At 41.7% G+C, this 13,681-nt stretch overlaps 1 protein-coding gene across 2 annotated transcripts in view; it reads left to right on the top strand.

Moving 5' to 3' along the window:
- The first annotated feature begins 4,219 nt into the window (after positions 1-4,219).
- The window catches only part of mcf2l2 (MCF.2 cell line derived transforming sequence-like 2), a 131,508-nt gene continuing 122,046 nt past the window's right edge, over positions 4,220-13,681 (top strand). For both annotated transcript variants that reach the window (XM_029707320.1, XM_029707321.1), the window contains exon 1: positions 4,220-4,464. In XM_029707320.1, the coding sequence (XP_029563180.1) occupies positions 4,386-4,464 (79 nt within the window). In that variant the 5' untranslated portion in view covers positions 4,220-4,385. The remainder of the gene's footprint in view (positions 4,465-13,681) is intronic.

Raw genomic sequence — 13,681 nt, forward strand, 5'->3', positions numbered from 1 at the left:
AGCGTGCATTATTTTTGTATGACACACGGTATATCGGCACGGTAGAATTTGGCTTTAGTTCATACTTACATGTTTTGAAAGCAAAAGTCGAATTGAAAACATGATTGGTATTGTTGAATTCGATTATCATAATAGAAAGCTCGGACTGATGGTTTGGTTAGCTAAAATAGCAAGTCTGTTTGATTACCACAGCAACTATTGAAGCTATCTAGTAAACTTGCTAGCTACTTCAGATGTTGAACACATTTCTACTGGCAAATTAATGAACACATTTCTAGTGGCACATGTGTTGAATTATAGCCATGGTATAAAAGGGATAATTAACTCGGGGCTCAATGCTTTCTCTGGAAAATAACGCAACTCCTTGGAAGGTAATTTCAACTCAAGTTTCATCGTCATGGAAAACACCTTTGGCGTCCTTCAACATTATTTTCCATAGAACGCATAGCCCCTCGTTGATTATCCCTTACACATTTTCATTTTGTATGCCTCATCACCAGTCACGACCAGCTGTCAGTTATTCATGATTGTCGCCTGGGGTAATGGAGTGACCATTTCTATTTCTATGGGAGTGACATTAGGGGCGCAGATGTCTATGGGGCGGCTGCTCGTCTCCTAGGCAATCGCCAAGGTCCCAAGGGCAACAACGTGTGGTAAGAAGATAATGCCCTTGGCTTGCATGTTTGCGTTCATCAAAATGTGGGACAGAGTAGTAGAGGGATGGGTTGACCTTATTGTATTGAATCATGCTTTCTTGCATGACATTACACTATTAATACTATCTGTATTAATACAGCCAGTGATGGGGAAGCTACTTTGAAAATATAGGTTACCAAGCTACCATGTTACTTCACAATGGAAGAAGTTAAGCTACACCAAAGCTACCCTAAAGACAAATGTTGTTTACTTAGCTAAAGTTGATTCAACCTGTTTTTGCCCAGTGAGTTGTTCCAATAGTTAGCTAGACTGCTCATGGTCTGCAAAGTTCTAAACTTTTGATAGATTTAAACAAACTACAGTGTATTCTGAAAGTATTCAGACCCCTTGACCTTTTCCACATTTTGTTACGTTACAGCCTTATTCTAAAATGTATTACATTATTTTCATCAATCTATACACAATACCCCATGATGACAAAGCAAAAACAGGTTTCACAAATGTTTGCAAAATTATGAAAAATAAAAAAATTGAAATATCACATTTAGATAAGTATTCAGACCCTTTACTCAGTACTTTGTTGAAGCACTTTTGGCAGCAATTACAGCCTCAAGTCTTTGGGTATGACGCTACAAGCTTGGCACACCTGTATTTGGGGAGTTTCTCACATTCTTCGAGGCAGACTCTCTCAAGATCTGTCAGTTTGGATAGGGAGCGTCGCTGCACAGCTATTTTCAGATCCCTCCAGAGATGTTTTTCATCAAGGATATCTCTGTACTTTGCTCCATTCATCTTTCCCTCGAACCTGCCTAGTCTATCAGTCCCTGCTCCTGAAAATATCCCCACAGCCTGATGCTGCCACCACCATGCTTCACCGTAGAAAGAGTGCCAGGTTTCCTCCAGATGTGACACTTGGTATTCAGGCCAAAGACTTCAATCTTGATTTCATCAGACCAGAGAATCTTGTTTCTCATGGTCTGAGTCCTTTAGGTGCCTTTTGGCAAACTCCAAGCAGGCTGTCATGTGTCTTTTACTGAGGAGTGGCTTCCATCTGGCCACTCTACCATAAAGGCCTGATTGGTGGAGTGCTGCAGAGATGGTTGTCTTTCTGGAAGGTTCTCCCATCTCCACAGAGAAATTCTGGAGTTCTGTCAGAGTGACCATCTGCTTCTTGGTCACCTCCATGACCAAGGCTCTTCTCCCCCGATTGCTCAGTTCTAGGAAGAGTCTTGGTGGTTCCAAACTTCTTCCATTTAAGAATGATGGAGGTCACTGTGTTCTTGGGGACCTTCAATGCTGAAGAAATGTTTTGGTACCCTTCCCCAGATCTGTGCCTCGACACAATCCTGTCTCGGAGCTCTACAGACCTCATGGCTTGGGTTTTGATCTGACATGCACTGTCAACTGTTGGACCTTATATAGACAGGTATGTACCTTTCCAAATCATGTCCAATCAATTGAATTTACCACAGCTGGACTCCAATCACGTTGTAGAATCATATCAAGTATGATCAATTGAAACAGGATGCTCCTGGGCTCAATTTCGAGTCTCATAGCAAAGGGTCTGAATACTTATGTAAATAAGGTATTTCTATTTTTTATCTTTAATACATTTGCGAAAATTGCAAAAAAACTGTTTTCGCTTTGCCATTATGGGGTATTGTGTGTAGATTGATGAGGATTTTTTTTAAATCCATTTTAGAATAAAGCTGTAATCTAACAAAATGTGGAAAAAGTCAAGGGATCCGAATACTTTCCGAATGCACTGTAATTCGAAATCACCATGGTCACAACTATAAACTGTCAACTCCATCTATCTGATGGATAGAATATGAATTTTGGTTCAAATATGTTTGTTTTTATGTACATTTTAGAGTCATAAAGCAACTGAGGAAAAACAAAATGTGTACTTTTTACACCACTTGAATGAAGAAAAATGCAATTTTTGTTAACTCCGTCAGATTTTTGTCTCACGTCAACTCTGTCAGAGTACTGGAAGATCTGATATAATGGTTATGTTTATATTGGGGATTTTCAAATAGATCATGTTTCATATTATGTGTGGCTTGTCAAATCTTTTCACTGATGGCTAACCACCTTAATATACATTTTATTTGTCAATATTCTGAAATAAATGTAAGCACTGTTCTGCAACATATGCTTAAACTATTGAAGCATTTGCTGTGCTAGACCTAAGGGATGATGTTTGCTTTATAAATGCCCTGAGTGTACAAAACATTAGGTACACCTTCCTAATATTGAGTTGCACCACCCTTTTGCCATCAGAACAGCCTCATTTTGTTGGGGCATGGACTCTACAAGGTGTCGAAAGAGTTCCACAGGGATGCTAGCCCATGTTGATTCCAGTGCTTCCCACAGTTGTGTCAAGTTGGCTGGATGTCCTTTGGGTGGTGGACCATTCTTGATACACACAGGAAACTGTTGAGTGTGAAAAAGCCAGCAGCATTTCAGTTCTTGACACATTCAAACCAGTGCACCTGGCACCTACTACCATACCCCGTTCAAAGGCACTTACATTTTTTGTCTTGCCCATTCCCCCTCTGAATGGAACACATACATAATCCATGTCTCAATTGTCTCAAGGCTTAAAAATCCTTCTTTAACCTACTTCTCCCTGATTGAAGTGGATTTAATAGGTGACATCAGTAAGGGATTATAGCTTTCACCTGGATTCACCTGATCAGTCTATCTATGCCATGGAAAAGCAGGTGTTCCTAATGCTATAAAACAAAACAAAAAAAATATTTGTATTATATAGTTCAATAATCTAATGTTAGACTTAAACAATCAAAGGCCTTTAAAAACTTGTTGGACAATAAATGTAGAAATGAAATGTCTTATGGAGTTGACATAAATCCAGTTGGGTGCATTTTATGAAACAAATCTAGAATTAGTAGGTTGTTCCCTTACATGGTGTGATAGCTGATACTTTGGTCTATCAAAATATATATTTCCAATTTTGTTAATATGAATAAAAATATTTGTGAAAAAAACTAGTTGAGATTGTCCCGTTTTTCAAGAGTCCCAGAACTACATATTTAGTTTCTGTATGCTACCAGCCTATTTCAGCCTACACATTTCCATTATTAAAATGGATTACTTGAAAATGAAATCCTTTACTTACAATATTATATTTTAAATGTATATGATATTATTTGATATTGTCTGCCATTTAGATTAAGCAGATTTTTTTTAGAAGCAACATTTTCATCATAGCTGAATTGGTACTGTAGCTCCATTCCAGTGGCTCTATAGCTCCAGGTTTTGTGTTAGTGAATCCATTAGCCCCCTATCTCCCCAAGGCAGGTAGCTGCTCTCTGATTTGCTTCCTGGTGTCTGACTCAGCCTTTATTACAGCAAGCCGAGCATCAGCCTGAAAGCAGCGTTAGCCCCTCCTGATTGGCTCACCCAGTGAGCGTGTTTGTATCCATCCATTATTAAGGACACATACACATACTATGCTAAATTGTATTGCACTTTTTGAGGAAAATATATCTTTTTTGTGGAGTTAGAGATATCCGCAGACCCTGAAGTTGCTTCCCTTCTCTCACATCATCTCTGAGGTGCTTTCGGACTGGGAGTGGCACTGTGCTTTGTGTGTGAAGGGTCCTTCAGCCTCCGGTGAGGGAGCGGATTGACAAAGGACAGTGGTGGAGAGTAGAGCAGAGGAGGGGAGAGAGGAGAGCCAAAGCTGCACACACCCTGAGATGCTCTGCTGGCTAAGAGAGGAGGAGATGTCTCTGCAGGAGTTCCAGCAGCGTGTGGACTGTGTCATCACACATGTCGGTGAGTGTCCTGTCTTCATCCCTCCATCAGCCATCAGCCACACTGGGGGTTGTGGGGAGGGAAGGGGTATGTACCAGGGAGAGAGAGAGGGAGCAGGGAGGTGATACCCAGCAGCTGCTCCCTGGATGGTCTCCCTATTCCAGGCAGTATCCTTAGAAATGCTCAGATATGGAATTGCTTTATAATAGAGATACATGTGTAAATGTATGGTCTAAACTGGTAGAAATGTCAGATTTGGGCTGATCATTATAGCTGCAATTTACATAGTTAGTTCAAGGTCATAGTCAACGTTACACAAATAACCATGAAGTATGTGGTTATATCTAGTGGGATCTGGTATGTGGATTTATATTTTATTATTGTATAGATTCATAATGGACGCATCATGTTCCTCACACCAGTCAGACTTCTCATACTATGCTGGTGTAGTAACTAGTTGTCACAGAACTTCACAGGGGTGTCATCAGAGTGTGATTGTCAAATCAAATCAAAGAGAAATCAAATTTTATTTTGTCACATACACATGGTTAGAAGATGTTAATGCGCATGTAGCGAAATGCTTGTGGTGTAGCACAATACTTGTGATGCAGCGAAATGCTTGTGGTGTAGCAAAATACTTGTGATGCAGCGAAATGCTTGTGATGTAGCGAAATGCTTGTGATGTAGCGAAATGCTTGTGATGTAGCGAAATGCTTGTGGTGTAGCAAAATGCTTGTGATGTAGCGAAATTGTTGCAGTGTAGCAAAATGCATGTGGTGTAGTGAAATGCTTGTGATGTAGTGAAATGCTTGTGATGTAGCAAAATGCTTGTGGTCCTATGCTCCTATATTGAAAAGGATTTTTCCATTATCTGGAAATCCCATCCCATTCTTATTATGAATTTAATTGTAAATCAGTATAACCACATTTAAGCGCTAATATGTATATCATCATGAAGATAGATATACTGTATTTACTGGTATCTATGGGTTTCATTAGCTATTTAATGAAAGTCAATGTTATTAGCCACAGAAAACAGAAAACCTAATATAAATCTCTTTAGATTCCTATTTTCCCCCTCTCTCAATTCCTCTTGTTGACCACCATTTCACATTCTACATCCGGGTCTTCCGGGCTGGGCAGAGGAAGTAGGTTATTGTGCCACGCTGGAGATTGTTACGGAGTGTCTTCTATCATGGCTCTAGTGAGGTAGGCAGTCAGCAGCCATCCATGGGGGAGGGGACCATGCAGGCAGTTACCATAGAAACTGAGATAGCCCAGGCTTGTGTGCATCAGGCCCTATTGATTTATGGTAGCAGCCTCCCCTGTGTTGCTGCTTGCATCTCTCACGCCCCCAATTTGTCCGAGACCCCCAATTATCATCAGTGTCATGTTATATGTTGAGCGTTATAGATCGCTGTCGTGACAATACAGTTGAAGTCGGAAGTTTGCATACACCTTAGCCAAATACATTTAAACTCAATTTTTCACAATTCCTGACATTTAATCCCAGTAAAAATTCCCTGTCTTAGTTCAGTTAGGATCACCACTTTATTTTAAGAATGTGAAATGTCAGAATAATAAGAGAGAATTAATTATTTCAGCTTTTATTTCTTTCATCACATTCCCAGTGGGTCAGAAGTTTATTTACACTCAATTAGTATTTGGTAGCATTGCCTTTAAATTGTTTAACTTGGGTCAAATGTTTTGGGTAGGCTTCCACAAGCTTCCCACAATAAGCTGGGTGAATTTTGGCCCCTTCCTCCTGACATAGCTGGTGTAACTGAGTCAGGTTTGTAGGCCTCCTTGCTATCACACGCTTTTTCAGTTCTGCCCACAAATTATCTATATGATTGAGGTCAGGGCTTTGTGATGGCCACTCCAATACCTTGACTTTGTTGTCCTTAAGCCATTTTGCCACAACTTTGGAAGTATGCTTGGGGTCATTGTCCATTTGGAAGACCAATTTGTGACCAAGCTTTAACTTCCTGACTGATTTCTTGAGATGTTGCTTCAATATACCCACATAATGTTCCTTCCTCATGATGCCATCTATTTTGTGAAGTGCACCAGTCCCTCCTGCAGCAAAGCACCCCCACAACATGATGCTGCCACCCCCGTGCTTCATGGTTGGGATGGTGTTCTTTGGCTTGCAAGCCTCCCCCTTTTTACTCCAAACATAACGATGGTCATTATGGCCAAACAGTTCCATTTTTGTTTCATCAGACCAGAGGACATTTCTCCAAAAAGTACGATCTTTGTCCCCATGTGCAGTTGCAAACCATAGTCTGGCTTTTTTATGGCGGTTTTGGAGCAGTGGCTTCTTCCTTGCTGAGCAGCCTTTCAGGTTATGTCGACATAGAACTCGTTTTACTGTGGATATAGATACTTTTGTACCTGTTTCCTCCAGCATCTTCACAAGGTCCTTTGCTGTTGTTCTGGGATTGATATGCACTTTTCACACCAAAGTACATTCATCTCTAGGAGACAGAACGCGTCTCCTTCCTGAGCGGTATGACGGCTGCGTGGTCCCATGGTGTTTATACTTGCGTACTATTGTTTGTACAGATGAACGTGGTACCTTCAGGCGTTTGGAAATTGCTCCCAAGGATGAACCAGACTTGTGGAGGTCTACAATTGTTTTTCTGAGGTCTTGGCTGATTTCTTTTGATTTTCCCATGATGTCAAGCAATGAGGCACTGAGTTTGAAGGTAGGCCTTAAAATACATCCACAGGTACACCTCCAATTGACTCGAATTATGTCAATTAGCCTATCAGAAGCTTCTAAAGCCATGACATCATTTTCTGGAATTTTCCAAGCTGTTTAAAGGCACAGTCAATATAGTGTATGTAAACTTCTGACCCACTGGAATTGTGATACAGTGAATCATAAGTGAAATAATCTGTCTGTAAACAATTGTTGGAAAGATTACTTGTCATGCACAAAGTAGATGTCCTAACCGACATGACAAAACTATAGTTTCTTAACAAGAAATTTGTGGAGTGGTTGAAAAACGAGTTTTAATGACTCCAACCTAAGTGTATGTAAACTTCCGACTTCAACTGTGTGTTATTACACCAATCTGACCTAAATACTGTATCCCCAAAGTGTTCTTTATAAAAGGTTCATAATGAGCTTCTCTATACAGAAGATGATTGACTTGCTACACAAGATGCTGATGACAGTAATGTTATTCTGCTAGTGGCATTTATTCTCCATTGATTTATTTAAGATCAAAGACACACCCCTCTGTTTATCTGTGAGGGATGTAGAACTGTGCAGCTTCAATCACATACTTGACATTTTAAGCCATGAGTGGGAAATGGTGAGCTTGGCAGCTGAGGTATTCAGAGGTATTATTGCAATTAAAACCTTGTAACAGGCTCCATGACTCACAGGGAGAGAGAAAGAGAGAGATTCAAGCCTTATCTGAGCTCTCATTGGTGGCAGGTGACATCATAGTTGCCAGAAAGTGAAGGCTGCGCGGGTATTTGTATCCAGTCACAGCTCTCCCAAACAAATGATATTTAGAGGAAAATACATGACCTAATTGAAATGAACCTTCAAATAGTTTTCAGGAAGAAAAGGTCAGGCAAAAGTATGTTATGTTTTGTTGCCTCTATAGCAACAGAGGAATTACAGTAGTACAACGCTTCTTGTGTACTGGGAAATCCTCCATAACACACCCCAAGGATTTCTAATATGAAGAAATACATTTCCATACAGGAAAATATAAACTCAGTATTACTGGTTGAATTCTTAACCTCATTGTGTGCAAAGAATTTGGCCCAGTGTAGCAGTAACCCTAATTTTGCACACTGTACTATTTAGCAGAGTAGAAGAATGGAAATGTGTGGCATCAGTCACCCGTAGCTAATTGAACTAAGAGGATTAGTATGGTCTGGCCACTCATGGCTGGCCCCATATACAGTATGTGGTTAACACAGGGAAATGAAACAGTCTATAGGCCTATAGAAAAAGAAAATACAACCACTTCCAAACATGAGCACAGAATAAAGACACAGCTTGCAGCTGACTGGGAATCATAAAGGCACCAAGGCTGGAAAACACATTAAAATGTCAGAGTAATAACTACAATATATGGTTTCCGGAGGCATTTCGTTTCAAGCATACTTTTCACTGATAAGTGATAATTGACATGACAATGTACATGTTCTGCAGGCTCTACAACACAGACCTCTATCCTAGACGTTATGTATTTTGTGTGAGCATGTTTATGGTTTCTCTCACCATAAATGTGGTCTGTCATTCATTTTGTTGTAACTATGGCACTGTGGTAGTTATATCCTCTTACAGTAAGCCATGAATCTATTGAAACTCTATGGACATCTGCGATGTTGGTTTGTGCAGGTTATCACAGATAGATAAATAGAAATCAGCATTGTTTTGTCCCTCCCTTTATCTATGTGCCCATCCCTCATCGGCTTAGCAGCCAAAGGGTCAGTGCTCTTCTCTAAAATCAATACCAGATGCCACCATGAGGGCCTGGTGCCATGTTATTCTGTGATACTGATAGTACATTCATAAGCCTTGGCACAGAATGAGACACAATTCAGATCTATAAAAAACTGTCCCATACGCAGAGAGGTAAACAATGGGAAGGTCAAAGGGTCATCCTCTCTCCTGTTGGAACAGCAGCCCTGGTGTTCATCATCTCAAACGGCTTGAGCAGATGCCTTCCTTCCTTACCTCTCACCTCTGAAATCATATCCCCTCACAACAATGCCGTCAACTTTATCTCCGTGTTTGGATTTTAGATTATGTGGATTTAGGATTTAATGTTTGTAGTGATTCAAGATTATATTATTTGTAGATTTGATTTAAACAAAATTGCAATCTTACACATTGGCACAAGTGCATAGAATCTGCAGGCACATCATAGTCTGTTTGTTTTTTGTATCAGTCATAGGTTGTCAACATCTTTGAACCTCTTTAGGTCAGATTGGGGTTCCAGCCATCAATATCACTGGTGACATAACCCCAGACAGCTCTGGGCTTGTTTACCCAGTCAGGCCAACCTTGTTTTTATGACGTAGGCTGTATTCACACGGCTTCCTATTTGTCCCTGCTTTACGTGAAATGGGCTCTCGACATCCTTTGGAAAACGTTTGTCTTTTTTCGCACAGTCCCCTTTGGGCTTTGGCCAGCATTTGACTTGTGCTCACAGTAACACAATGGAACAATAACCCACTGAGCCATAAGATATGAACATATATTTGAGAGTCTGGCCTAATTTCTGACTCTAGTGTAACTACTCGAGTCCTAGAGGGCTCAGGGTGGCCCCTCAGATCAGATCAAACGAGGTAAAGCTCCACAGTATGCTTGGGAAACCAGATGGCACGTAGGGGGAAGAGAGGAGTCTTACTAGGTCAGCCTAGGACACACAGAGGGAGTACTTAGGATTACTACTCCCCATTCTCCTTCTGTGACCTTGACCCCATGACCCTCCACTCTCTGAAGGTGGGTAGGAAGGTTTGCAGCAAGGTTTGCTCACCCCCCCACAGGGCATTGTTTTTGAGAATAATTACCTCTCAAGGCCACTGTGTCGATTCATTGTAGACAATAACACTGCAGATGTTTAGAACCTTAATCTATCTCGCAAGGGGCTGCAGTATATTGTGTGCAGTCACAGCAGACCTGATCTTTGGATCGATTTCCTATCCTCAGTGCCTCTCACGATTGAGAGCTTTGATGCATTCTCTGCTCCTGCCCTGGTAACTGAGGTTCACAGCACTAACAATTTATACATCAGATAATAGACCAGATGTTTACAACAGCTCTGAATGTGGGACAACATACTGCTAATTTATTATTAAATGGTGCTGAAACTATCTTTTTTCATGATGTTTTCACATATTTTAACAATGTTTTTTCAGACTGGGTAGGGTTGTTCCTGTCAGATAAATCAACAAAGGGAAGGTAAATATATGCTATTTGGACTTGACGGACTCGATTGTAATTTAGTCATGTACTACTTGTGAAGAGGACCAGATGAACCATCCAATATCTATCTTTTAAAAACAGGGTGACTTTGTGTTGACATGACAACATACATGTGCGAGCCTCATTACAATAGCAGGAAGAGATAAGACACTGTATGTGTGTAACAGTTTCGCCCCAACCTGGGCTCGAACCAGGGACCCTCTGCACACATCAACAACTGACACCCTCGAAGCATCGTTACCTATCGCTCCACAAAAGCCGCGACCCTTGCTGAGCAAGGGAAACAACTACTTCAAGGTCTCAGAGCGAGTGACGTCACCGATTGAAACGCTATTAGCGCGCACCCCGCTGACTAGCTAGCCATTTCACACCGGTTACATGTGGTTATCTGACTCAGTGTGTGTGACCCTGGACCTCTTGACTACCAGCATGGTGCTGGTCAGAGCTCACATATACAGTACTAATCCTCACCATCCTTGTGTGTGTGTGTTTGTATGTGTGTGTGTGTGTTTTCTCTGGAGGGAGGAGTGACTGCCAGATGCCAGTGACACTAGTATAATGTGGCCTTACTGCAAACATTGGACCCATGCAGTGCAGGCTTATAGTGCAGGCGTATAGCCCTGTGATTCGTTGATGTCAACCATGGGTGATGGTAAGGGCTGGCCGGCTGATCAGGCTTCAGAACTGAATAGGTCATGGTTCAGGGAGGGCTGCAGAGGACGTGGAAATGGGAAGTGTGATCTCCAGATCCAGACTTCTTATATGCCAGCATCTTGTTCCTGTTTTTCTGTTTTTAGAGCACATGTCCCAATGGTAAAGGTCATCCCTCCTTCTGCTGACAGAGAAACATGGTGATGTCATATGATGTAATTTACTCCTTGCCCTTAAGTTGAAAAACAAACAGTGCAAATGTTGTTATAATATGCTTGCAGGAGTTGCTGCTTTTGTAGTCTTTCGTGCTGTTTCATTAGCATAGTGGTTTAAAATAGATTCTGTCAATATAGTGATTCAAAATCATACTGTTGATCTGAACTAAGGATAGTTCTACTCACATGAAGTAATCGCTCCACCGCTACAACACTAGGGAATAGGAGTCTGGACCCTGCCATTCTCTCAGCTTGAGAGACCAGCTCTATGAACGTAGGCTGTGGAGACTTATCTCAAAGTCATCTAAAAAGAAAGCTGGGACATTTCACTTCTTTACATTATATGCAAAAAGTGGCATATCACCTGATGTGATATGTGCGCTATACGGAATGTTTGAGCTGTGACAGAACAAGCCATCTTTGTGGACTGAGCTGTGGTCTATTGTTGTTAAAGTGTATTGTTGGGGCATGCAGAGGTAAACACTAATGCTAAAAAAGGCATATCATGTCAATAAACTTCTCCCTGAATAGACTAGTGTATTAATATTAGCTAGCGAGAGTAATATATGTTTATCAGCCAGTGGAAAGGTAAGCTTTAAGATACAGACCTGTGTGTTATATCTCTTTAAAGACAGGAAGCCCACTGGTTACAATTTCCTGTGACAAACATCAAGGCTACAGTATCACACATTGGTGTTTGCTTGGACACTAAAATGACACATTTTGATGTAATGGTTGGTAACTCCTTTGCCTCTTCAGTTGTTACAGTATGCTGTGTGGTGTAAAAAAGTTATATTGGAGTAGTAGGATTTCTCTTTCTTTTTTGCAAATAGCAGTTCTACAAACTTAGCCCCCTAAATTTGAGGGGACACACAAACACATGCACACACTCCAACACACACATCATTTGTGTTGTTGTATTGTTTGTATATCGTTGTATTTTACATTTGTGTGACTGTCCTTGTCTATCAGTGTATTAGTGTTTTGTTGCTGTTTTGTGATTTTTGTGGACCCCAGGAAGAGTAGCTGCTGCTTCTGCAAAAGCTAATGAGGATCTGAATAAACAAATAAACAAACAAATAACTGCCATGCCCATGGGTTTAACTTAGATACAGTATGACTGAGTATAACTGATAATATTCTTGTGTGTTTATTCTCATGTGATACATACCCTTGTCCACTGAGAGTGTCTTGGGAGGGAGGGGTGAGAAAGTGCTTCCGAGACAAGGCCAGGCCAGTGAATGAGCTACAGCCAGAAGGAGGAAAAGCTGTGGTGGGTTCTTGACGCACGGTGGCCACACAGCACAACGGCTGAATGTCGGGCAGGGTGGGGGAGGAAAGGGAAGCCCCCAGTGCCTCAGGACATTGTTGAGGAGATTTGTGTAAACTATGCCAGTCTCCTGAGCTCCACTGGTCACAAGACTTCAACTCAGACTGCTGGCGAGAGCCCTGACAGAACACATACACATGCACCCACACACTCACAGAAACACACACAGGAAGGAATCTGCTCTGCGGTGCTCTGCGCGGCTCTCCATACCACAGCTGGAGTCCTCAGGGCAGGACTGTCGGTCTGGTCCAGACAGAAAGACCTCACCATGGGCTCAGTTATGTGTAAGTGACTGGATTATCTACTTTAAACCTTCATGGACATTTTCTGTGTGTTTGACACTCATACAGGTCTGGCTCCTATGGTTATTTTGCCTATGAGTGGTGTGAAACAGATGTATGCTAGTTGTGGTACTGGAGAAGCCTGCTCAGTAGATAGCAGTAGGTAGGGGCTGGTGATTGAGTGGTGTTTCCTTGTGACGTCTTGAGTAAGGAGTTCTGTGTGCTTACAGGCTGAAGACGTTCAGAAAGGACGGTGATTACCCTGTGAACACCTTGTGGGAACCTTGTTACGAATAGAGCTAGTAGTTCAAAATGCCCTATAAATTCACATTGGAATGTATGACAGAGTTCTTTTTCAGTTTCCATTGCTTCTATGTTTCCATGTTGTGCTTCACAGTGATGGTGCATTTCACTGTTAGATTCTCACCTGAGTGTGAAGTCACCTGAGCTTTGATAGAGGTTAGCTAAGAAGGGTTTGTGATTATTCTCTGTTGCATGTGCCTGACAAAGAGAGGGAAGTGGAGGGAAGAGACCTAGGCAGAGGTCAGAGGCAGCAGCTCACTGCCTCCCTGGACTGAAGAGAAATACTTGTGGTGGTAGAGGCTGGCAGGGGACCTGGTGTGTGTGTACTGTATGCAGTATGTGTGTGTTAGAGTTGTGCTGCTCTGAGAGACCGGGCTATCAGATGCAAGGCACTGTAAGAGAAGAGTGTCCAGGGGACATGAATAGCAGACCGGGGGGGATTCAGGAGCTCTAAACCTGGGAGGAGAGTGACGATCTGGTAGCCACTCAGAGT

The sequence above is a fragment of the Salmo trutta genome, chromosome 22 (assembly GCF_901001165.1).
Source record: "Salmo trutta chromosome 22, fSalTru1.1, whole genome shotgun sequence".
Classification (NCBI taxonomy): domain Eukaryota; kingdom Metazoa; phylum Chordata; class Actinopteri; order Salmoniformes; family Salmonidae; genus Salmo; species Salmo trutta.